Source organism: Amblyraja radiata, chromosome 23 (assembly GCF_010909765.2).
Source record: "Amblyraja radiata isolate CabotCenter1 chromosome 23, sAmbRad1.1.pri, whole genome shotgun sequence".
Classification (NCBI taxonomy): domain Eukaryota; kingdom Metazoa; phylum Chordata; class Chondrichthyes; order Rajiformes; family Rajidae; genus Amblyraja; species Amblyraja radiata.
In genome coordinates, this window is record NC_045978.1 from 6,451,579 (window position 1) to 6,478,318 (window position 26,740).

The 26,740-nt window shown below is 47.0% G+C and overlaps 1 protein-coding gene across 5 annotated transcripts in view; it reads left to right on the forward strand.

The window, feature by feature from the left end:
* The window catches only part of sulf2 (sulfatase 2), a 244,158-nt gene that overhangs the window by 182,477 nt on the left and 34,941 nt on the right, over positions 1–26,740 (forward strand). For all 5 annotated transcript variants that reach the window (XM_033041462.1, XM_033041458.1, XM_033041459.1 and 2 more), the window contains 3 exons: positions 8,868–9,037; positions 23,900–24,050; positions 24,809–24,984. In XM_033041462.1, coding sequence (XP_032897353.1) covers positions 8,868–9,037; positions 23,900–24,050; positions 24,809–24,984 — 497 coding nt within the window. The remainder of the gene's footprint in view (positions 1–8,867; positions 9,038–23,899; positions 24,051–24,808; positions 24,985–26,740) is intronic.

Below are 26,740 nucleotides of genomic sequence, written 5' to 3' on the forward strand. Positions count from 1 at the left end.
GCAAGGTGGCCTAAAATGACGGCCGTAGGTGGCGGCGTTCTCTCGGAAATTGCAGCACAGATGGCCAAAACCGGTCAAGAACAGACTTTTAGTAATATAGATTAAAGCGGCCTTTTCACGGGGCGAGTTGACGCAAGATGTCACCAGAGTGAAGAGGTCGTGGTCCAGCACGAGTCTCGCACGATATAACGGCAGTAGATAAAGAGTTCCCACGGTACTCGGCATTTCTGCTATTTGTGCGAGTGAACTTGTCCGTTTCCCGAGCTTTCCCGTTAAATCTTGAATGAACATCGTGAACTACACGTGACACAAATGATGTAACTTTTTTTTTCACACACTATATATATCCTCCCTTGGTTGAATTGGCTCATTTGGAGACATATTTTACTGTGTATGTGGGAGACACAGATGGACTGAGCACAGTACCTCGGTCTTACTGTGTGTGGGAGAGGGGGAGAAAGAGACGTACACTCACAGAGGCAGAGTCTCTCAGCCTGTGTAAGAGGGAGGGAGAGAGAGAGAGAGGCACACACAAGGTGGATGTGAAATCTCACCTGCCTGTTTCAGTGACAGACACCCGCCGTCAGTAAATGAAGACACCCCCATCTGTCTCCCCCTCCTCTCCCTCAACTCCCCCACCTTTCTCTCCCAACTCCAGTCCCGTCCCGACCCCCTGGGAAACTGAATAGAGCAACAGTCAACTGCTGCCTGTGCGCTGATATGACAATAAAGGCTACTTTACTTTACTGAGTTAAAGAGTTCCCACGGTAGACTGTAAAGCTGGGACCCTGGTTCTGGACTCCCCCAACACCGGAACCCTTCTTCAGACAGCCTAATCGGAATTGAGTCTGAAGATGTGTCTCATCCCGAAACATCAGCTTTTTTTCTCCAGAGATGCTGCTTGACTCGCTGAGTTACTCCAGCTTTTTGTGTCTGTCTTCGGTTTAAACCAGCATGTGCAGTTCACTCCTTACACGGGTCTCTGCACAACATTGATTGGTAGCGTTCCGGACCCCTGGTAGTTGAGGCTAGTTCATTGGCTATATTTAAGAGGGAGTTAGATGTGGCCCTTGTGGCTAAAGGGATCAGGGGGTACGGAGAGAAGGCAGGTACAGGATACTGAGTTGGATGATCAGCCATGATCATATTGAATGGCGGTGCTCGAAGGGCTGAATGGCCTACACCTGCACTTATTTTTCTAAGTTTCTATGTTTCTAAATATGTTGCCTATCCATGTACCCCAGAGATGCATCCTGACCCACTGAGTTATTCCAGCACTATGCATCTTTTTTTTTTGATAAACCAGCATCTGCGATTCTTAGTTTTAGGTGTTGGAGCAGTCCAAAAATTTAGCAAGGTATATTCAAATGTGTCACCCTTGTGATTCTGAAGAGATTTCTGTATCTGGATCACGGATAATTTAATTCCCATGCTATTACAGCTTACAGCGCCAGAGACGCGTGTTCGATCCTGACTACGGGTGCTGTATTAAGTTTGCATGTTCTCCCTGTGACCTGCAAGGGATGTTCGGTTTCCTCCCAATTTCCAAAGACGTACAGTTTGGTCGGTTAATTGGCTTTGTATAAATGTAAGCTGTCCCTATTGTGTTAATGAGCGGGGATCGTCGGTCGGTGTGGACTCGGTGGGCCGAAGGGCTTGTTCCCACGCTGCATCTCTAAATGAAACTAAACTACATACTCCTTGACGCATTGCTGGGGGAAGCAGGAGCATGTTGCCCTGGGATCAACGATGCAGTGAGCTGGTCGTGAGCTATGCAGTGCTGGTCTGGGAAACTTCCCAGATATATTCCATGCATTCCTTTGATCATTTAGTTCCCACCCAAATCTCATCAGTACATTGAAACCTCCACCACGGTGCTAGTTATTGACCGATTCAGTCACAGAAACCAAACATATCATTGGCTCTGGTTTTACAAGGTGTTGTGCATAGTGAAGTCTCTGTGAACCAAGGGTGTACAAATTAAATGTACAAAATCATGAGAGGAATAGATCGGGTAGATGCACTGAGTCCTTTTCCCAGAGTAGGGGAATCAAGAGCCAGAGAACACAGGTTTAAGGTGGGGGGTTTAGATTTAATAGGAATCTGAGGGGTAACCTCTTCGCACAAAGGGTGGTGGGTGTATGGAATGAGCTGCTGGAGGAGGTAGTTGAGGCAGGGACTATCGCAACGTTTAGGAAACATTTAGACAGGTACATGGATAGGACAGATTTAGAGGGATATGGACCAAACGCGGCCATGTGGGACTAGTGTAGCTGGAACATGTTGGCCGGTATGGGCATGTTGGGCCGAAGGGCCTGTTTCCACGCTGTATCACTCTATGACTAGTATAGCTCAGACATGTTGGCCAGTGTGGGCATGTTGGGCCGAAGGGCCTGTTTCCACGCTGTATCATTCTATGACTAGTATAGCTCGGACATGTTGGCCAGTGTGGGCAAGTTGGGCCGAAGGGCCTGTTTCCACGCTGTATCACTCTATGACTAGTATAGCTCGGACATGTTGGCCAGTATGGCCAATTGGGCTGAAGGGCCTGTTTCTAGTCTGTATCACTCAATGACTCAATAACGTATATTCGACTGCAGATGATTATTGAGCTTACGACATTTTGTTTTACTTTTCGAGATGCAGCGTGCAAACACCGAGTCCAAGCCCACCAACGATCACCCCATACACTAGCTCTATCCTACACACACACTAGGGACAATTTGCACATTTTTTACCAAAGCCAATTAACCTACGAACCTTTAAGTCTTTGGAGCGTGGGAGGAAACCGATCCACCCAGAGAAAACCTTCATGGTCACAGGGAGAACGTGCAAACTCTGAACAGGCAGCACCCGTAGTCAGGATCGAACCGTGGTCTCTGGCGCTGTGAGGCGACAACTCTACTGCTGCGCCACTGTACCGCATAAGTGTCAGGTTGTCTGACATATATTTAAAATATGCTATTATACTGCACAACAATGGAGGAACTACAATGCAGGGAACGTCTCTTATGGTAGAGATATATTCTGACAGCGCTACAAATTGTCCCTATCAGCGAAGTGCAGGCTTATTCTTTATATGATCGCAAGCAATATTGATTGGATTTGCAGCACATTAAAAACTTGCTGTTGAATTAATATAGTACCAGGGCCTGCTACAGACTGCCTGAAGATATCATAAACCTGACTTCACATTCAGCTGGTTATAATTCCTCATGCCATTTATTTTTAATGCATTGGGATCAGAACTTGATGCTTGTGATTTCTCATTTCCCCTATTTATTCCTAAATATTCCTCATATTTCGCTTGGGCAGCTTGCATCTCAGCGGTCTGAATATTGTAACCCTTGCCTTCCCTGCCTCTCCATCCCCTCCCCCATCCTCGTTCTCCGACTGTCCTCCTGATTAAATTTTACATTGTATTCCTCGTTGTCACCTTCCCCTCAACTAACAATGACCTATGACCGACACAAAAAGCTGGCGTAGCTCAGCGGGACAGGCAGCACCTCTGGAGAGAAGGAATGGGTGATGTTTTGGGTTGAGTCAACTTCTTCAGAACAATGATCTAGTCTACATTTTCCCTGACATCCGTCCCCATTTGATCTCTCGTTTTCACACCTTAGCCATCTAAACATCTCGTTTCCCTCTCCCCCGACTCTCGGTCTGAAGAAGGGTCTCGACCCGAAACGTCACGCATTCCTTCGATCCAGAGATGCTGCCTGTCCCGCTGAGTTACTCCAGCATTTTGTGTCTCGCTTGAGATTTTTATCTGAACTAATGTGGACCCAATATAATCGATGCATCAATATAATCTGGGACGACAGATGGCACAATGGGCTAAGTGTTCGGCTGGCAACCGGAAGGTAGCCGGTTCGAATGTGTTCGAATGTCGTTGTGTCCTTGGGCAAGACACTTCACCCACCTTTGCCTGTGTGTGAATGTGTGTGAGTGATTGGTGGTGGTCGGAGGGGCCGTAGGCGCAGATTGGCAGCCACGCTTCCGTCAGTCTGCCCCAGGGCAGCTGTGGCTACAGAAGTAGCTTACCACCACCGAGTGTGACTGAGGAGTGAATGAATAATGCGATGTAAAGCGCCTTGAGTATTAGAAAGGCGCTATATAAATCCCATCCATCATTATTATTATTAGTATATCTGCAGCCTGATCATGAGTGGCAATGCACCTTCAACTTACTTAAACCAGTGCTTTATTTTCCCCCTGGGTGTTTTTAGGGATATATAAAATTGGTTATAAAGTCAATAGACAATAGGTGCAGGAGTACGCCATTCGGCCCTTCGAGCCAGCACCGCCATTCAATGTGATCATGGCTGATCATCCCCAATCAGTACCCCGTTCCTGCCTTCTCCCCACATCCCCAGACCCCGCTATCTTTAAGAGCCCTATCTAGCTCCCTCTTGAAAGTATCCAGAGAACCGGCCTCCACCGCCCTCTGAGGCAGTGAATTCCATTGACTCACAAATCTCTGTGAGAAAAAGTGTTTCCTCGTCTTCGTTCTAAATGACTTACCTCTTATTTTTAAACTGGGGCCCCTGGTTCCCCCAACATCGGGACCATGTTTCCTGCCTCTAGCGTGTCCAAACCCTTAACAGTCTTATATGTTTCAATAAGATCCCCTCTCCTCCTTCTAAACTCCAGAGTGTACAAGCCCAGCCGCTCCATTCTCTCAGCATATGACAGTCCCACCAACCCGGGAATTAACCTTGTAAACCTATGCCTCACTCCCTCAATAGCAAGGATGTCCTTCCTCGAATTAGGGGACCAAAACTGCACACAATACTCCAGGTGTGATCTCACTGATTTCTAGTACTACAGATATAGGCCAGTAAAATGCAATTGCTGCATTATTCAGCACAGTTGCTCAGAGTCCTTAAAATGAGCTTGGGTGCAGCATACACTTGGCAACGCTTCCAACTCACATTAGCTATTAGTAGAAAGAAACATCTGAAAGGTTAGCAATTAGGTGCTGTGTATAAAGGTGTTAATGGATTAAACTGTTCCGTTCTAATAACTGTTTAAGAAGGAACTGCAGATGCTGGAAAATCAAAGGTAGACAAAAGTGGTGTAGAAACTCAACGGGTGAGGCAGCATCTATGGAGAGAAGGAAATAGGCAACGTTTCGGGACGAAACGTTGCCTATTTCCTTCGCTCCATAGATGCTGCCTCACCCGCTGAGTTTCTCCACCACTTTTGTCTACCAAGTTCTAATAACTGTTCAGTTCTACTGATTTTTTCCCCCACTTGATTTCAAGGGTCAAGAGTGTTTAATTGTGTACATACCACCAATGAGATTCTTGCTTGCTGCAGGTTTGCAGGCCCAATAACAAAATGATGTATAACTAAATATATAATCATCAAAAATACAGTAATACACAGTGTGCGCAGCAGTAGAGTTGCTGCCTCACAGCGCCAGAGACCCGGGTTCGATCCTGATACGGGTGCTGTCTGTACGGTGTTTGTACGTTCTCCCCGTGACCTGCGTGGGTTTTCTCCGGGTGCTCCGGTTTCCTCCCACACTCCAAAGACGCACAGGATTGGAGGTTCAATTGGCATGAGGTAAAATGTTCCCGATGTTGGGGGAGTCCAGAACCAGGGGCCACAGTTTAAGAATAAGGAGTAAGCCATTTAGAACGGAGATGAAGAAACACTTTTTCTCACAGAGAGTGGTGAGTGTGGAATTCTCTGCCTCAGAGGGCGGTGGAGGCAGGTTCTCTGGATGCTTTAAAGAGAGAGCTAGATAGGGCTCTTAAAAATAGCGGAGTCAGGGGATATGGGGAGAAGGCAGGAATGGGGTACTGATTGGGGATGATCAGCCATGATCACATTGAATGGCGGTGCTGGCTCGAAGGGCCGAATGGCCTGCTCCTGCAACTACTGTCTATTGTCTATTGTCTAATGGTAAATTGTCCCTAGTGTGTAGGATAGTGTTAAGTGTGTGCGCTGTATCTCTAACCTAAAATTAAACTAAGAAATAAATAATCAGTGATCCTGGGTAACCAGACCATAAGAGTACAAATCGAAGTAGAGAGTTCAACTAAAACCAAGTCCATGGTAGATCCTAGTTACTGAGGCAGGGTTGAGTGCAGTGTTGAAGAGCTGAATGGGAGGAGCTGTCCGTTAACCTGGAGTGTACAGTTTTCAGGCTTCTGTACCACCTTCTCAATGAATAGCAACGGGATGAGGGCATGGCCAAGTTGGATGGGCCTTTGATAATATCAGCTGCCTCTTTGAGGCCGTGTCCCCTGTAGATCCTTTTGATGGTGGGAGGGTCAGTGCCCATGATGGATCGGGCAACATCTACATACTACTGCATACTCCTGGTTCCTGGGCGTTTGGGTGTCCGCAGCCTAACGTTGCCCCGGCATTTGTGAAGAGAAGTAACTGATAGCGTATAATGGTTGAAGGAGGCTGCCGCCAATGCTTGGAAATGCAGATTGATTGAATACTTTATTGTCACAGGTGACAAGTCACGGTGAAATTCTTTGCTTGCACGCCGTGCCAAGGTATGCAAATAGAGTCAAGAGAGCTTATTGTCATGTGTCCCTGACAGGCCAATGACATTCTTGCTTTGCTTCAGCACAACAGAACATAGTAGGCATTGACGACAAAACAGATCAGTGTGTCCATATACCATTATATACGTAAATACACACATGAATAAATAAACTTATAAAGTGCAAATAAACTGATAATGGGCTATTAATGTTCAGAGTTTTGTCCGAGCCAAGTTTAATAGCCTGATGGCTGTGGGGAAGTAGCTATTCCTGAACCTGGTTGTTGCAGTCTTCAGGCTCCTGTACCTTCTACCTGAAGGTAGTATGGAGATGAGTGTGTGGCCAGGATGGTGTGAGTCCTTGATGATGTTGCCAGCCTTTTTGAGGCAGCGACTGCGATAGATCCCCTCGATGGTGGGGGAGGTCAGAGCCGATGATGAAGTCCCATAAATGGCGCTTGCATAGTTACAAATTCCCCTCCCCACTCCCCCACGCCGGTTCCCCCTTTGTTCTCCCCCCTCCCTCACGGTGGTCGCCCACACGCCGGCTCCCCCTATGTTCCTTCCCCCGGCAGCGGCGTCCTCACTTCCACGTGTCCGTCGGCCGCGCTGACCTCTCCGCTATCGCAGCCGGGTCCTCACCGCACGCCTCCGTTCACTATACCGTGCAAAGTTCAAAGGTTGCTGTTTAGTGGCTCACTGTTGCTCAGCGACTCCTGGACACTTTGCTGGAAAAGGTTTGTCAGCACATCCAGCAACATCCCCAGACGCTGGTCACCTGATGAACATTTTCTGAACTAGAAATTCTTCAGCATCCAAAAGAGTATGTTAACCTGGTGCGATGTCACGCCTGGCTTGTGTACGAATGACAGTAGATTATTTACTCATGAAACCCTGTATGAAGCAATAGAAATGATTGGGGTAAAGGGCATTGAAGAGATAATTGAGTCATTGAGTCATATAGCGTGGATTTGCCCAAATTGACCAACATGCCCCATCTACACTAGTCCCACCTGCTTGCCTTTGGCCCATATCCCTCTAAACCTAACCCGTGTACCTAACCACATTGTTTAAAATATTGTGATAATACCTGCCTCAGCTACCTCCTGCAGCAGCTTCATCCATACACCTTCCATCCTTTGTGTAAAAACAATTGTCCCTCAGGTCCTATTAAACCTCCCCCCCCCCCCCCATCTTAAACCTATGTCCCATGGTTTTTGATTCCCCTACTCCAGATTAAAGACTCTGTGCATTCACTCTCTCTTTCTCTCATGATCTTCTACACTTCATGAACGCCCATTAACTTTCACGACCCAATTCACAACCTTTTTTACTCGTGGACATTTTTCATCAGGCTCGAAAAACGTCCCGACCTACTTGATGCCACGAGTACCTACGACTAGCATCACGACCTACCTACGACCTCCTACGACCTAGTGACCACCATGCTGCAAGTATGAGTCAAGGGCAAACTTGGCAGAGGTCTTGAATTAGGTTGTGAAAGTGGGACAGGCCCTTTAGCCTCCACCGTGGTCTGTGGCAATGAATTCCCCTCTGGCTAAAGAAACTCATCCTCACCTTAGTTTATTAATATAAGAAAGCATATAATTCATAATTCAACAGAGCTGCCAGGACAATTTTATTTTTTTCTAATTCTGTGAAGATTTTTAAAATAAACACCTTGCAATGAAAAGCTGCAAATCTGATAAACTTGTCTGTGCACCTCTCTAGTAAAACGATTATTTTGAAATATGGCCCAGAGTAGGTGAATCGAGGACCAGAGGACATAGGTTTAAGATGAAGGGGAAACTATTTAAGAGGAATCCATGAGGGGTAACTTTTTCACACAAAGGGTGGTGGGTGTATGGAACGAGCTGCCAGAGGAGATAGTTGAGTCTGGGACTATCCCAACGTTTAAGAAACAGTTAGACAAGTACATGGCTAGGACAGGTTTGGAGGGTACACAAAATTGCTGGAGGAACTCAGCGGGTGCAGCAGCATCTATGGAGCGAAGGAAATAGGCGACGTTTCGGGCCGAAACCCTTCTTCAGACTGTCTTCAGTCTTCAGAGTCTGAAGAAGGGTTTCGGCCCGAAACGTCGCCTATTTCCTTCGCTCCATAGATGCTGCTGCACCCGCTGAGTTCCTCCAGCAATTTTGTGTACCTTCGATATTCCAGCATCTGCAGTTCCCTTTTGAACACAGGTTTGGAGGGAATGTGGACCAAACGTGGGCAGGTGGGACTAGTGTAGCTGGGACATGTTGGCCGGTGTGGGCAAGTTGGGCTGAACGTCCTGTTTCCACGCTGTATCACTCTATGATTCTATGACTATTTAATGCTTTACTTTTCTGTTTTGTAGGACTACCTAACGGACTTGATCACAAATGACAGCATCAATTATTTTAAGTTATCGAAGAAGATTTATCCACACCGCCCGGTGATGATGCTACTAAGTCACGCTGCACCTCACGGACCAGAGGACTCTGCTCCACAGTTCTCCAACCTCTTTCCAAATGCCTCCCAGCATATGTGAGTATTACTGTGATTACAATCTAGAAGCTAGTAAACATGTTGTAGGCGGCCATTTTCTCATTTACTCCTTCGTCTGGCTTAACCAGCGGTCCATTACACAGTTTATTTTAGTTCGGAGGCACAGCGCGGAAACAGGCCCCTTCGGCTCACCGACCAGCGATCCCCACACGCTAACACCGTCCTGCACGCACTAGGGACAATTTACACTTATACCCAAGCCAATTAACCTGCAAACCTGAACGTCTTTGGAGCGTGGGAGGAAACCGAAGATCTCGGAGAAAACCCACGCAGGTCACGGGGAGAACGTACAAACTCCGTACAGACAGCACCCGTAGTCTGGCTCGTACCCGGGTCTCAAGAGATGTAAGCGCTGTAAGGCAGCAACTCTAACGCTGCGCCACTGTGCCGCCCCCAACGGCATGCCGCCTAATATAAATTTACATATCATCAGCTTCACGATTCCCGATCATAATATAAATGGGGTGAGAGTTTTGTGACACAACTAAGCTGTACGGATCAGCAAGGACCCATATTCACTCTTAAATAATTGCTGGATTAGCCAGGGGTGGGCTAACGAGCCTGCTTCTGTGCGGTATGACTCTATCACTCTAATATCAATAGACAACAGACAATAGGTGCAGGAGTAGGCCATTCGGCCCTTCACGCCAGCACCGCCATTCAATGTGATCATGGCCGATCATCCACAATCAGTACCCCGTTCCTGCCTTCTCCCCATATCCCCTGACTATGCCATCTTTAAGAGCCCTATCTAGCTCTCTCTCTTGAAAGTATCCAGAGAACCGGCCTCCACCGCCCTCTGAGGCAGAGAATTCCACAGACTCACAACTCCCTGTGTGAAAAATCCTGCAGGTCATGGGGAGAACGTGCAAACTCCGTACAGACAGCAGCCGTAGTCAGGATCGAACCCGGGTGCCTGGTGCTGTGAGGCAGCAACTCTACCGCTGCCCCACCGTGCCGCCTCCTAGAGTTACTCTCCTAACGAAGGGTGGAGCCTGATGAGCCTAACAAAGGACAAACCCCGACAGTGGGTCCGAAGAAGGGTCTCGACCCGAAACGTCACCCATTCCCTCTCCCCAGGGACCCTGCCTGTCCCGCTGAGTTACCCCAGCATTTTGTGTCGATTTGTCAGTGGGTGTCGGACACACCCATCAGGAGGGATATGAGTTCTTTGAGCGAGGAGGAGGAGGAGGAGTGAAGAATGTCAGCATTGAATGAAGAGCAGCGCATGTTGTACAGAATGCCGAGGTTGCCGCGGCAACTGCCGCAATTCAGTCAGTCCCCAGCAAGGCCAGCAAATTACTTTTAAGTGGAACGTCTTCCGCAGACAAGCTGATAATCAACATCTGGCCACAGTCTCCGCGTGCCACATGCTAACATTTTGCAACGGCCGAGCCAGAGACTAATACCAGATGCTTATTTTTAACGTGAAGGCAAGCGATGAAAATGCAGCGCTCTCCACGATAAACCTACTCTCATGCAACGATCATTATGAGGGGTAACGGTGGAATCGGCAGTCGGAACCTTATTCCCAGTGTGGAAATTGATAGGGGACGATCAGCCATGATCACAATGAATGGCGGTGCTGGCTCGAAGGGCCGAATGGCCTCCTCCTGCACCTAGTTTCTATGTTTCTATGAAATGTCAAAGACCAGAGGCCGTAGCCTCACGCTGAGAGACAATGTTTACCTACATTGAGTTTTGGGCCCGTGGAACGCGCTGCCAGGGGTGGTGGTGGAGACCGATATGATAGTAGTCTTGAAGTTAATAATAATGAATAATGGATGGGATTTATATAGCGCCTTTCTAATACTCAAGGCGCTTTACATCGCATTATTCATTCACTCCTCAGTCACACTCGGTGGTGGTAAGCTACTTCTGTAGCCACAGCTGCCCTGGGGCAGACTGACGGAAGCGTGGCTGCCAATCTGCGCCTAAGGCCCCTCCGACCACCACCAATCACTCACACACATTCACACACATTCACACACAGGCAAAGGTGGGTGAAGTGTCTTGCCCAAGGACACAACGACAGTATGCACTCCAAGCGGGATTCGAACCGGCTACCTTCCGGTTGCCAGCCGAACACTTAGCCCATTGTGCCATCTGTCGTCCCCCATGATTGTGTATAGACACGTGGGTACGAAGGGAACGGAGGGGTATGGATTACGTGCAGGCCCTGGGGCAGACTGACGGAAGCGTGGCTGCCAATCTGCGCCTACGGCCCCTCCGACCACCACCAATCACTCACACACATTCACACACATTCACACACAGGCAAAGGTGGGTGAAGTGTCTTGCCCAAGGACACAACGACAGTATGCACTCCAAGCGGGATTCGAACCGGGTACCTTCCGGTTGCCAGCCGAACACTTAGCCCATTGTGCCATCTGTCGTCCCCCATGATTGTGTATAGACACGTGGGTACGAAGGGAACGGAGGGATATGGATTACGTGTAGGCAGATGCGGTTTACATTGGCATCGTGTTCGACGCAGATATTGTAGTCACGGGGAGAACATACAAACCTCGTGCAGGCAGTACCCGCAGTCTGGATCAAACCCAGGTTTGAGAAGGAACTGCAGATGCTGGAAAATCGAAGGTAGACAAAAATGCCGGAGAAACTCAGCGGGTGAGGCAGCATCTATGGAGCGAAGGAAATAGGCAACGTTTCGAGACGAAACGTTGCCTATTTCCTTCGCTCCATAGATGCTGCCTCACCCGCTGAGTTTCTCCGGCATTTTTGTCCACAAACCCAGGTTTAGTTTAGTGTAGAGATGCAGCGTGGAAGTAGGCCATTCGGCCCACCGAGTCCATGCCGGCCAGCTATCACCCCGTACACTAGCACCATCCCACGCACTAGGGACAATTTAAAACTATAACAAGCCAATCTCTACGACCAATCTCTACGTCTTTGGAGTGTGGGAGGAAACCTGAGCCCCCCCCCCGGAGAAAACCCACGCAGGTCACTAGGGAGAACGTACGTGCGGACCGCACCCGTAGTCAGGATGGAACCCGGGTCTCTGACGCTGTAATAATGCCCCTGTCCCACTTAAGAAACCTGAACGGAAACCTCTGGAGACTTTGCGCCCCACCCAAGGTTTCCGTGTGGTTCCCGGAGGTTGCAGGTGGTTGCCGGAGGTTGCAGGTAGTGGAAGCAGGTAGGGAGACTGACAAAAACCTCCGGGAACCGCACGGAAACCTTGGGTGGGGCGCAAAGTCTCTAGAGGTTTCCGTTCAGGTTTTTTAAGTGGGACAGGGGCATTAGGCAACAAATCTACTGCTGCGCCACCATGCTACCACTTACTGTTACTGAGTGAAAGGTGGGGTTGTCTATCAGACGGCATATTGCTGCTGGTTTCAGGTACTACACTGGACAACTTCATGACAGCTGTCAGCTGACTGACATAGTCCTTTACCTGTTCCCAGCTTCTTGAAGAAATCGTTCTATGTCACACAGTCTCAGCTCGAGTCTCTTTGTTCTCAGAGTGTCTGAAAATCTTTACAATGTCTGCACAGAGACACTTTAGTTAAACCTGTAAAAATAAAAGCATGTAAAAAAAAGCACACGTTCAATAAAAGGCAAAAGATACTGTTCTGTACTGACAGATATCAAGTGGATTATGTAAGGAGACAATAGACAAGAGACAATAGGTGCAGGAGTCGGCCATTTGGCCCTTCGAGCCAGCACTGCCATTCAATGTGATCATGGCTTATCATCCCCAATCAGTACCCTGTTCCTGCCTTCTCCCCATATCCCCTGACTCCGCTATTTTTAAGAGCCCTATCTAGCTCTCTCTTGAAAGCATCCAGAGAACCGGCCTCCACCGCCCTCTGAGGCAGAGAATTCCACACACTCACCACTCTCTGTGAGAAAAAGTGTTTCTTCGTCTCCGTTCTAAATGGCTTACTCCTTATTCTTAAACCGTGGCCCCTGGTTCTGGACTCCCCCAACATCGGGAACATGTTTCCTGCCTCTAGCGTGTCCAAGCCCCTTAACAATCTTAGATGTTTCAATGAGAGACCCTCTCATCCTTCTAAACTCCAGAGTGTACAAGCCCAGCTGCTCCATTCTCTCGGCATATGACAGTCCCGCCATCCCGGGAATTAACCTTGTGAAGATTCCAATAGCGGGGATCACAATGCAGTATAGAAATCAGCACGATATTTTGGGATTATTATGGGTTTTTTATCGCCCACAAGTACCTTAGGCCTGTCCCACTTACGCGATTTTTTCGGCGACTTGCCGGCACCCGCCATAGTCACAGCAGGTCGTCGAAAATGTTCAACATGTTGAAAATCCAGCGGCCACCAGAAAAAGGTTCGACTCTTTGGGCAAACACGTTGCAGGGTGACGCCTGTCTGGTGGTGAGTAATAATAATAATAATAATAAATTTTATTTAATGGGCGCCTTTCAGACATCTCAAGGACACCTTACATAGTAATCGGAATAACATATAATCGGAATATAACAAGTAATAAAGACATCACAGAGACACAAATTAAAAACAGAATTCAATCCAAAAACAGAAAATCAAAAACACAGTGTGAAGAGAGAGCAGCGGCAGCCAAAGCGCGCCAGCGTTCACTCTCTCTTCACGGCAGCCATCTTGGACACAGACCTACAGGACTACAAATTAGACAAAAAAAACCCAAAGTCAAAAAAACCCAAAAAAACCCAAAGTCAAACCCAAACCCAAACCCAAACCCAAACCCAAACCCAAAAACCCAAAGTCAAACCCAAACCCAAACCCAAACCCAAACCCAAAAACCCAAAGTCAAACCCAAACCCAAACCCAAAAAACCCAAACCCAAAGTCACCCAAAGAGCCGTGCGTGCCTTATTCTGGTCGCCGCTGGATTTTCAACCTGTTGAACATTTTCGGCGACCTGCTGCGACTATAACGTGTGCCGGCAGTCGCCGAAAAAAATTGCGTAAGTGGGACAGGCCCTTAATGAAAACTTTGCAGATAAAATGCAAAAACTGAAGTAAAAAGGAACTATAAGTGCTGATAGACACAAAATGCTGGAGTAACTCGGTGGGTCAGGCAGCGTCTCTAGAGGACAAGGCTAGGCCAAGTTTCAGGTTTGGTTTAATTTAGTTTAGAGAGGCCCTTCAGCCCATTGAGTCTGCACCGACCAGCAATCCCTGTACACTAACACCATCCCACACACAAGGGACAATTCACAATGTACAGAAGCCAAATTAGCCGACAAACCTAATCGTCTTTGGAATGTGGGAGGAAACCGGAGCACCGGGAGAGAACCCACGTGGTCACGGGGAGAACGTACATACTCCGTACAGACAGCGCCCGTAGTCAGGATGGAGCCCGGGTCTCAGGCGCTGTAAGGCAGCAGCTCTACCGTTACGGCATCGTGCCGCACTAATGAAACTTGAATGAAAGCACATTTGTTACATGTGTGAGCTACACGGTGCATGTAGTTTATACAGGAGCACAGATTGGTTGAACGTTCTACCTGCTGGGGGGATGAGGCAAGTGGCAGGTGGTGGGAAGATGCAATTTATACTGGCAACCATCCATATGTTTCAATCTGTGCCAGTGTTAGATCTACCATTGAGACGTGCCTTATCTGACTCAGTGCCAATTTGGAATTAATTCTTAGATCATTTATACACTCTCGCTTGCCCATTCTCTTCATTTGAAACATTCAGTGGAATTAAGCTGATACAGCTGCCATTCAGGCATCCTGGAGATGACAGATGCAGGAAGATTAAACTCAGACATGCATTTGTTTAGTTTGGTTTAGTTTAGAGATACAGCACGGAAATTGGCCCTTCAGCCCACTGATTCCGTGCCGACCAGTGATCCCTCGACACTAACACACAAGGGGCAATTTACAATTTACAGAAGCCAAATTAACGGACAAACCTAATCCTCTCTGGAGTGTGGGAAGTGTGGGGTGGTGGTGCAGCGGCTAGAATTGCAACCTCACAGCACCAAGGGCCCGGGTTCAATCCTGACCTTGGGCGATGTCCGTGTTAAGTATGCACGTTCTTCCTGTGGCCGCGTGGGCTTCCTCCAGGTGCTCCGCTTTCCTCTCACACCCAAAAGAGTGAGAACAAAGAGACTTGAGCTGAGACTGTGTGACATAAAATGATTTCTTCAAGACGCTGGTGACAGGTATAGGATTATGTCAGCTGACAGCTGTCATGTCGTTGGCAAGTGTGGTACCTAAAACCAGAAACAAATTGTCGTCTGATAGACAACCCCACCTTTCCCTCAGTAACAGGCTTGTTTACACTAATCTCAAATCTAATGCCAATAGTACTTAGGGACTTCAGTATTAACCGACCACCACAAGAGATAGGAAAGGAAGCTTTCATGACTTAAATTTGGGAAACGTGGCCTCAGTATCCCGTTGTGACACAGTGGTGCAGCAGGTGGAGCTGCTGCCTCACAGTGCTAGAGACCCGTGTTCGATCCTGACCTCGGGTGCCAACTGTGTGGAGTTTGCACGTTCTCCCTGTGAACGTGTGGGTTTCCGCCCGTCGCTCTAGTTTCCTCCCACATCCCAAAGACGTGCGGGTTTGTAGGTGAATTGGCCCTCTGTAAATTGCCCCGAATGTGCAGGGACTGGACAAATAAGTGGGATAGCATAGAACTAGCGTGAATGGGCGTGTGGACTCGGTGGGCCGAAGGGCCTCTTTCTGCGATGTATCTCCAAACTAAAATAAAGACATCAGCAAGTAATGCTCTGTAAATTATACATTGATACATCTTAGGCATGTTGTTCAAATATGCAGTTAGACTGAAAATCGATGTTCAAAACAATGAAAACTAAAAATAAATTTGAAGCATGCAAAATTTGTGATTTGGCCAACACATCAAAGACCACCTCAACAGCTACTATATATTTGCTAAATGTGAGATACAACTGTCATTTAAATGATATCCCATTTCCTTGGGCAATTTCAAACTTCCTGCAACTACATTCAGGCAAGTTAAGACAAAGGCAACGAGGACAAGTAAAATAAATGACAGCATGAAAATGTAATTATCTTGAAGGGATTAAACTCAAAAATATACGAACTCCAATGATCGCTGAAAATTTTAAAACATGGAAATGATTCCTCCTGTGACACAGAGGGTGGTGAGTGATTGCATCATCCTGCCTGGGGTCATGGTGGAGACATATATGAAAGGGGCATTTAAGAGACTTTTGGATAGGTACATGGATATGCAGGGAATGGAGGGACATAGATTAGGTGCTGGCTCATAAGTGTTGATCTTGGCATTGTGTTTGCACAGACATTGTGGGCCGAAGGGCCTTTTCCTGGAATGTACTGCTCTGTGTAGGAAGGAACTGCAGACGTTGGTTTAAACCGAAGATAGACACAAAATGCTGGAGTAACTCAGCGGGACAGGCAGCATCTCTGGATAGAAGGAATGGGTGATGTTTCGGGTCGAGACCCTTCCTCAGACTTTATGTTCCTGTTCGGTTGAAAGGAAACAGTAAAAATTGGAAAGAGCCCTGGTTTTCAAGGGAAATTGGACATCTTGTTCGGAAAAAGAGGGAGATCTACAATAATTATAGGCAGCATGAAGTAAATGAGGTGCTTGAGGAGTATAAGGAATGTAAAAAGAATCTTAAGAAAGAAATTAGAAAAGCTAAAAGAAGATATGAGGTTGCTTTGGCAAGTAAGGTGAAAGTAAATCCAAAGGGTTTCTACAGCTATATTATTAGCAACAGGATAACGAGGGATAAAATTGGTCCGTTGGAAAGACAGAGTGGACAGCTATCTGCAGAGCCAAAAGAGATGGGGGAGATATTGAACAATTTCTTTTCTTCAGTATTCACCAAGGAGAAGGATATTGAATTATGTGAGGTAAGGGAAACTAGTAGAGTAGCTATGGATACTATGAGTTTCAAAGTAAAAGAAGTACTGACACTTTTGAAAAATATAAAAGTGGATAAGTCTCCAGGTCCTGACAGGATATTCCCTAGAACATTGAGGGAAGTTAGTGTAGAAATAGCCGGGGCTATGACAGAAATATTTCAAATGTCATTAGAAACGGGAATAGTCCCCGAGGATTGGCGTACTGCGCATGTTGTTCCATTGTTTAAAAAGGGTTCTAAGAGTAAACCTAGCAATTATAGACCTTTTAGTTTGACTACAGTGGTGGGCAAATTAATGGAAAAGATACTTAGAGATAATATATATAAGCATCTGGATAATCAGGGTCTGATTAGGAACAGTCAACATGGATTTGTGCCTGGAAGGTAATGTTTGACTAATCTTCTTGAATTTTTTGAAGAGGTTACTAGGGAAATTGACGAGGGTAAAGCAGTGGATGTTGTCTATATGGACTTTAGTAAGGCCTTTGACAAGGTTCCTCATGGAAGGTTGGTTAAGAAGGTTCAACTGTTGGGTATAAATGCAGGAATAGCAAGATGGATTCAACAGTGGCTGAATGGGAGAAGCCAGAGGGTAATGGTGGATGGCTGTTTGTCGGGTTGGAGGCAGGTGACTAGTGGGGTGCCTCAGGGATCTGTGTTGGGTCCTTTGTTGTTTGTCATGTACATCAATGATCTGGATGAAGGGGTGGTAAATTGGATTAGTAAGTATGCAGATGATACCAAGATAGGGGGTGTTGTGGATAATGAAGAGGATTTCCAAAGTCTACAGAGTGATTTAGGCCATTTGGAAAAATGGGCTGAAAGATGGCAGAATGGAGTTTAATGCTGATAAATGTGAGGTGCTACACCTTGGCAGGACAAATCAAAATAGGACGTACATGGTAAATGGTAGGGAATTGAAGAATACAGTTGAACAGAGGGATCTGGGAATAACCGTGCATAGTTCCTTGAAGGTGGAATCTCATATAGATAGGGTGGTAAAGAAAGCTTTTGGTATGCTAGCCTTTATAAATCAGAGCATTGAGTATGGAAGCTGGGATGTAATGTTAAAATTGTACAAGGCATTGGTGAGACCAAATCTGGAGTATGGTGTACAATTTTGGTCGCCCAATTATAGGAAGGATGTCAACAAAATAGAGAGAGTACAGAGGAGATTTACTAGAATGTTGCCTGGGTTTCAACAACTAAGTTACAGAGAAAGGTTGAATAAGTTAGGTCTTTATTCTCTGGAGCGCAGAAGGTTAAGGGGGGACTTGATAGAGGTCTTTAAAATGATGAGAGGGATAGACAGAGTTGATGTGATCAAGCTTTTCCCTTTGAGAATAGGGAAGATTCAAACAAGAGGACATGACTTCAGAATTAAGGGACAGAAGTTTAGGGGTAACATGAGGGGGAACTTCTTTACTCAGAGAGTGGTAGCGGTGTGGAATGAGCTTCCAGGGGAAGTGGTGGAGGCAGGTTCGTTGGTATCATTTAAAAATAAATTGGATAGGCATATGGATGAGAAGGGAATGGAGGGTTATGGTATGAGTGCAGGCAGGTGGGACTAAGGGAAAAAAGTTGTTCGGCACGGACTTGTAGGGCCGAGATGGCCTGTTTCCGTGCTGTAATTGTTATATGGTTATATGGTTATAAGAAGGAATGGATGATTTTATCCTGAAATAATCAGACTGAAGAAGGGTCTCGACTCAAAACGTCACCCAATCCTCCTATCCAGAGATACTGCCTGTCCCGCTGAGTTACTCCAGCATTTTGTGTCTATCTTCTGTACTGTTCTATATTCTATGTTTTACCTTCCTAAGATACTGAACATTTGGAATAATATGAGGTAATAGTTAATGATTCTGAGTTAGTTGAGAATTTTAATTATCATTGTGTTTTAATTATAATGTACGTGAATAGCAGAGATTACAACAATATGAGCTGATTTTTAACTGGAAACATAGAAACATAGAAAGTAGGTGCAAGAGTAGGCCATTCGGCCCTGTGAGCCAGCTGATGGCTGATCATACAGAATCAGTACCCCATTCCTGCTTTCTCCCCATATCCTTTGATTCCATTAGCCCTAAGAGCTAAATCTTAAGGGTCTATCCCACTTGCATGCGATTGTGTGCGTTTGGCGCGACCAAACGGAAGCGGAGTTCACGTGAAGTTCGCACTAAGTATGCGCTAAGTTCGCACGTGACGTCATTTGCGTCATGCTTACCAATCAGCTGGGCAGGAGGCGGGCCGACTGAATTTGGGCGTCGCACGCCGTCGGGAGGTGACGTCATCACGCAACGCCATGCCGGGCAGTGACGTCATCGTGCAACGCCACGCGCTAGGCGTATGGTGTCAAGACGCTGCGTACGACGTCAAGACGCTGCGTACGACCGCAATGCGCCTGCGTGCCGACAGGCCGTTGGCGAGCGAAGATTTCGCCACTGCAAGAATTTCGGAGCCCCGCGCGATGTCGGGACCAGCCCCGCACAACTCCGCACTTCTAAGTGGGACCGGCGCCGCGCGGCCATACGGTGCCCGTATGCCTCAAGCGACAACGAGGTCAACTCTGATCAAGAAGGCTCACCAGCGTCTCTTCTTCCTGAGGAGACTGAAGAAGGTCCATCTGTCTCCTCAGATCCTGGTGAACTTCTACCGCTGCACCATCGAGAGCATCCTTACCAACTGCATCACAGTATGGTATGGCAACTGCTCTGTCTCCGACCGGAAGGCATTGCAGAGGGTGGTGAAAATTGCCCAACGCATCACTGGTTCCTCGCTCCCCTCCATTGAGTCTGTCCAAAGCAAGCGTTGTCTGCGGAGGGCGCTCCGCATCGCCAAGGACTGCTCTCACCCCAACCATGGACTGTTTACCCTCCTACCATCCGGGAGGCGCTACAGGTCTCTCCGTTGCCGAACCAGCAGGTCCAGGAACAGCTTCTTCCCGGCGGCTGTCACTCTACTCAACAACGTACCTCGGTGACTGCCAATCACCCCCCCCACCCCCCGGACACTTATTATCACTTATTATTATTTATTCAAATCATTTGCTATGTCGCTCTTCCAGGGAGATGCTAAATGCATTTCGTTGTCTCTGTACTGTACACTGACAATGACAATTAAAATTGAATCTGAAGCTGAATTTGCGAGCCAAGGTCGAGTAAGTGGGACAGGCCCTTAACTCTCTCTTGAATACATCCAGTGAAAGGTCTAGTGAATGGATATGCAGGGAACCCTGGTGATGGTTCTTATTCAATCAGCAGTAAACTTTGAAGGGTTTCTACGCTGAAATAATCTTACATTGACATTGGGTGGTGAAACATTGAGAGACAAACTTACTAATCTCACTTTGAATGTCCTTGTATTTTTTTTTTTACTTCCCTATTTAGTTGTTGTTTTAGTAACCTTGATGTAATTCTGCTTTGGAGAATAGATTTATTAATATATTTGGGTATTCCAAAGCCAAGAATTGACGTTGCCTGATTGCGTGTCAGAAAACGGAGTTAATTTCCAATAAGCTGTCAAATAAATGAGGCTTTTAATGATTTGTGCTCCTGGAGTATTCCAAATATTCTATCACTGAGACAGGTTATTTCTTTATCAATCGTTCAATGTTTATTCGCCGTATATACACTCACAAATATCAATCATAAGAATAATGTACTTCTCTAACCAGAGACAAAGACAATCTGCCTCTCACTACGTTGCAACATCTATATCTATATATCAATATCTATTTCTCTGTATCAATGACACTAGATATCTCATTATTAGCAACTTTCTGTACCTTTTTATCTCTTATTTTTAGCTTAGTCTTCTCCCCTCTCTGTTAGCCAGGTTCTGAATGGTGCATTCACAGCTGGGGTTTTGTCTGATGCACTTATGACATATGATGAGCGTTTGACAGCCCTGGGCCTCCTCCACTCACTGGAGTTTAGAAGGATGAGGAAAATAGGTTTAAGAGGCAGAGGTCAGCCACAATTGAATGGCGGAGTGGACTCGTGGCCTAATTCTACTCCTATATCTTGTGAACTTGTGAATTTCTTTAGTCAGAGGGTGGTGAATCTGTGAAATTCATTGCCACAGAAGACTGCGGAGGCTTAGCCAATGGATATTTTTAAGGCAGAGACCGATAGATTCTTGTTCAGTACTGGGTGTCAGGGGTTAAGTAAGCTTTTGTTATCTGCTATTCAGTCAGCAGAAAGACAATACATGATTACAACTGAGCCATTTACAGTGCATACCCCATTGCGGACATTGGACTTTGTCTATGGAACTGATGTCTTACAATGCTGAGAACCAAATTCCACACGCTGCATCTTCCCCTTTGCTCTACCTGTTGTACATGAGTTTGACAAATGTTCTTATGCTTAGTATTAACTAATTAGATGGATAGCCTGTAAAACAAAGCTTTTAGTTGTACCTTGGTACGCATAACCTTCTAATTATCCTTCTAAATCTGAAGAAGGGTAACAACCCGAAACATCGCCTGTTCGTTTCCCACACAGATGCTGCCTAATCGGCGGAGTTATTCCAACACTTTGTGTTTTGCTCAAGATTCCATCACCTGCAGTTCTAGTGTCTACATCTTTAGAGTTTAGCGATACAGGCCCTTCAGCCCATCAAGCCTGCACCGACCAGTGATCCCCGCACATTAACACTATCCTGCACACACTAGGGACAAGTTTACATTTACACCAAGCCAATTAACCTACAAACCTGTATGTCTTTTGGAGCATGGGAGGAAACCACAGATTTTGGAGAAAACCCACACAGGTCACGGGGAGAACGTACAAACCTCGTACAGACAAGCACCCATAGTCAGGATCGAACCAGGGTCTCCGCCACTGTAAGGCAGTAGCTCTACCGCTGTGCCATCGTGCCGCCCCACTCAGTTCTTGTCTCTACATCTTGTAAACCTAATCTTTATCAAATGTGAGCATATGTCTGAAGCTAGCTGAGTTCTACCTTGCTATCTCTCCATGTATCCGGACACGCTAGAGGTAGGAAACATGTTCCCGATGTTGGGGGAGTCCAGAACCAGGGGCCACAGTTTAAGAATAAGGAGTAAGCCATTTAGAACGGAGATGAGGAAACACTTTTTCTCACAGAGAGTTGTGAGTCTGTGGAATTCTCTACCTCAGAGGGCGGTGGAGGCCAGTTCTCTGGATGCTTCCAAGAGAGAGCTAGATAGGGCTCTTAAAGATAGTGGAGTCAGGGGATATGGGGAGAAGGCAGGAACGGGGTACTGATTGGGGATGATCAGCCATGATCACATTGAATGGCGGTGCTGGCTCGAAGGGCCAAATGGCCTACTCCTGCACCTATTGTCTATTGTCTATCCAATATTATTTCCACCCATCAAAACCGTTGAGAAACTCAAAACCGGTGAGATCGACTCAAAAATAATCGACAAAATCACCGGTGAATTTAGAACCTGTGGTGGCCTTCATCCGCAAGGTGTAAGTCAGGCAGAAAGAAGGTTAATTTGCCTTCCACGTTCTCCAGAGATGCTGGCCTGACCCGCTGAGTTACTCCAGCACCTTGTGACCTTTTTTTTGGGGTAAAGCAGCATCTGCAGTTCCTCGTTACCAGGAGCAAGTTGTTGTTTATGAGTTGGCAGGATGTGAGTTGTGATGCCCCATAAGGTTCTACACTGGGACATCTGTTATTTTCTATTTATATAAGTGATTTTGGCAAAAGCACACATTTTACTGAAGGCACTAAATTAGGTGTCACGGCAAACTGTAAAAGTTGCAAGATAGTGCAGAGTGTCGTGGAAACCCCAGCTGAAGAAAGGGTCTTTGTCAGAATACATTTCATGTTTTTCTTCACTCCTTACAATGCCTCGTACGACAGTGATCGCAACTTCTACTGAAGTGTGGATGTTTCCGTTGGCTCACCAGAATCTCATCCGCCCTTTGACAGGTCTTGTTTTTGGTCCAGCTGGGGGTCCACAGCCCCCTCCTCACCTGGCAAACTAGGTGGGGGAGATGGTTTAGTCGCTGACTATCCGACCATGGAGCAGGTAGCACGGGATTACATGTTACCCGTGGAGGGGGGGGAACTACCCCCGGCCTGAATGCTGCCTGGATTAGAGGCTTCAGCAACATGGAGAGGTTGGAGAGACTTGGTTTCACTGGAACCAAAGGTCCAGGCGACACCTGACGGAAGTATAAATAATTATGAGATGCGTAGATAGGGTAGACAGTCAGAACATTTTTCTCAGGGTGGAAGCATACAACACTAGAGGGCATAGCTATGAATTTCAATGGAGTTGGGGGCACAGTGGCACAGCTGGTAGAGCAGCCTCCTCACAGCAGCAGAGACCCAAGTTGGATTGTGTCCCTGGGTGCAGTCCATGTGGAGTTTGCACGTCCTCCCTGCAACCACGAGGGTCTCCCCCGGGTGCTCCGGTTTCCTCTCACATCGTGCGGGTTTGCAGGTTAACTGACCTCTGTAAATTGTCCCCTCGTGTGTAGGGAGTGGATGAGAAAGTGGGATAACATAGACCTAGTGTGAACGGGTGATCAGTGGTCGGCACAGATTGGGTGGGCTGAAAGGCCTGTTTCCGTGCTGGATCTCTAAACTAAACTGAACAAAATAAACGGGCATTTGCCAGACACAGTTCTGATTCTCTCCCCTAAAGCCCTGCCCCAGGTTTCTCCAGCACCTTTGTGTTTTGTTCTCAGATGCTGCCAGACCCTCTGAGTCCCTCAGGCAGACTGTGTTATGCTTGCCTGTTCCCTCCGCAGATGCTGCCTGACCCTCCGAGTTCCTCCAGAAGTTCGTGCTTTGTTGAAGAGTCCAGCGTCTGTAGTTCCTTGTGTCTCCAGATCCATTTACCTGTCTGTCTGTCTGTCTGTCTGTCTGTCTGTCTGTCTGTCTGTCTGTCTGTCTGTCTGTCTGTCTGTCTGTCTGTCTGTCTCATCACTAAAAGCCCGCATACGTGATTAATACATGTGGATCATTTCACTTGCAGCACGCCCAGTTACAATTACGCTCCCAACCCAGACAAGCATTGGATCATGAGGTACACTGGCCCCATGAAGCCCATCCACATGGAGTTCACCAACATGCTTCAGAGGAAGCGGCTACAGACATTGATGTCCGTCGATGAATCCATTGAAAAGGTGAGTCGTGGCAGTAGATCAGGAATCGTTAGAATTGTCATCATACAAGAGACATGAGTGTCAGGGGTTATGGGGAGAAGGCAGGAGAATGGGGTCAAGAGGGAGAGATAGATCAGCCATGATTAAATGGTGGAGTAGACTTGATGGGGTGGCACGGTGGCGCACCTGCGTGGGTTTTCTCCAAGATCTTCGGTTTCCTCCCACACTCCAAAGACGTGCAGGTTTGTTGGTTAATTGGCTTGGTATAAATGTAAATTGTCCCTAGTATGTGTAGAGTAATGTTAATGTGCGGGGATTGCTAGCTGGTGCGGACTCGATGGGCCGAATGGCCTGTTTCCGCGCAGTATCCCTAAACTAAACTAAACTAAACCCGAGACAATAATAAACTTCAACCTTTTATTTTCAACAAAAATGTGTTTAGTTTAATTTAGTTCAGAGATACAGCGTGGAAACAGGCCCTTCGGCCCGTCGAGTCCGCACTGACCAGCGCTCCCCGCACATTACCATTACCCTACACCCACAAGGGACAATTTTACATTTTTACCAAGCCAATTAACCCACAAACATGTACGTCTTTGGAGTGTGGGAGGGAACCGAAGATCTCGGTGAAAACCCTCGCAGTTCACGGGGCGAACGTACAAACTCCCTACAGACAGCGCCCATAGTCGGGATCGAACCCGGGTCTCTGGCGCTGTAAGGCAACAATTCCACTGCTGCACCACCGTGCCGCCCTAATTGATGTTTAATTGATGTTTCAGGTCTTTAACATGCTGGTTGAATTGGGCGAGGTAGACAACACGTACATCATTTTCACGGCCGACCATGGCTACCACATCGGACAGTTTGGCCTCGTGAAAGGGAAGTCCATGCCGTACGAGTTTGACATTCGCGTGCCGTTTTTTGTGCGGGGACCAAACGTGGAGCCAGGATCAATGTAAGACCTCATGAAATAATTATTTATAGTCGCGTACTATTCAGAGTTTGTTTTCGGGCACGTGATCCAAGCTGGCAGATGTTGTCCTGAGAAAGTGGTGGTTTGCAGGTGAATACATTTCTGTGGGGAGAGTGTGAAGCCTAAAGTCAATTTGGCATTGCGAATATTTTAGGCTCATCGTGAAGTTCCAATGAAACGACTTGAGAAGTAGGCCCTGGAGATTAAACTTATGTTACTAATGTGTAAACACGTTGGTGAGGCCACATTTAGACTTCAATTCTGGGCACCATGTTGTAGGAAAGATGTTGTCAAGCAGGAAAAGTTACAGAGAAGATTTCCGAGGATGTTGCCAGGACTAAAGTGCCCGAGCTACAGCGAGAGGTTGAACAGACTAGGACTTAATTCCTTAGAAGGATGTACTGGAGGATGAGGGGCTAAAGGCAGGATATGAATTCTGCTAATGGTGGACGAATAAAGAAGGTCTTCTTCTTCCGTGTCCATCTTCCATGTTCCAATTGTTGGCCATCACTGTCGTTGTCCGTCCTGAAAGGACACAAGCTTCCGGCGGCATTCAGTGGGAGCCATCACTTGTTGCAATAGATGATGATGGTAGCAGAATTAGCTCGGGATACGTCCAGCTTCCAGCCCCATGACGTGGACGCTTCTGCTATGGGGCCAATAAGGAAGGTTAAAGTTGATCATAATGGTTTTAGTTCATTTCAATGGCATTATGACCCTCCCATGAGCCAGACACACAGGTTGACGTGAACTACTATACTATTAAGGCTCCAGTTTTACACCCAGTCCATTGATCTAGTAAACATAGACAATAGGTGCAGCAGTAGGCCATTCGGCCCTTCGAGCCAGCACCGCCATTCAATATGATCATGGCTGATTATCCACAATCAGAACTCCATTCCTGCTTTCTCTCCATATCCCTTGATTCCGTTAACCATAAGAGCCGCATCCAACTCTCTCCAGCAACGCATGTGGTGTAAGTGTTTCAGGTGCTCATGCGGTAAAGATAGAAAGTAAGTCACACAGTCTCTCGTGAGCCATAGGGCTTACAGGGCCCGGCCATGCAGGGCAAAGCAACCTCCTGGCACACGCAGACTGCAAACTCCACATGAAGATTCCCCGAGTCAGCATCTGTAAAAGCAGGTTTTGATAAAACGTGAGAGAACGGTTCAATGGACCTTTTATTGTCACGTGTACCAAAGGTACCGCGAAATCTTGGACAATACAGCTCACCCCCTCCATGACACAATGGTCAACTTGAGGAGCACCTTCAGCAACAGGGTACAAGAAAGAACTGCAGATGCTGGGTTAAAATCGAAGATAGACACAAAATGCTGGAGTAACTCAGCGGGACAGGCAGCATCTCTGGAGAGAAGGAATGGGTGACGTTTCGGGTCGAGACCCTTCTTCAGACTGATGTCTGGGGAGGGGGTGGGACAAAGATAGAATGTAGTCGGAGACAGTAAGACTAGTGGATACAGAGGGTGGATAGCGGAGTCAGGGGATATGGGGAGAAGGCAGGAATGGGGTACTGATTGGGGATGACCAGCCATGATCACATTGAATGGCGGTGCTGGCTCGAAGGGCCGAATGGCCTAATCCTGCACCTATTGTCTATTGTGAATCTGTGGAATTCTTTGCTACAGAAGGCTGGAGAGGCCGTCAGTGGATATTTTTAAGGCTGAGATAGGGAGATTCTTGATCAGTACAGGTATCGGAGGTTATAGGAAGAAGGCAG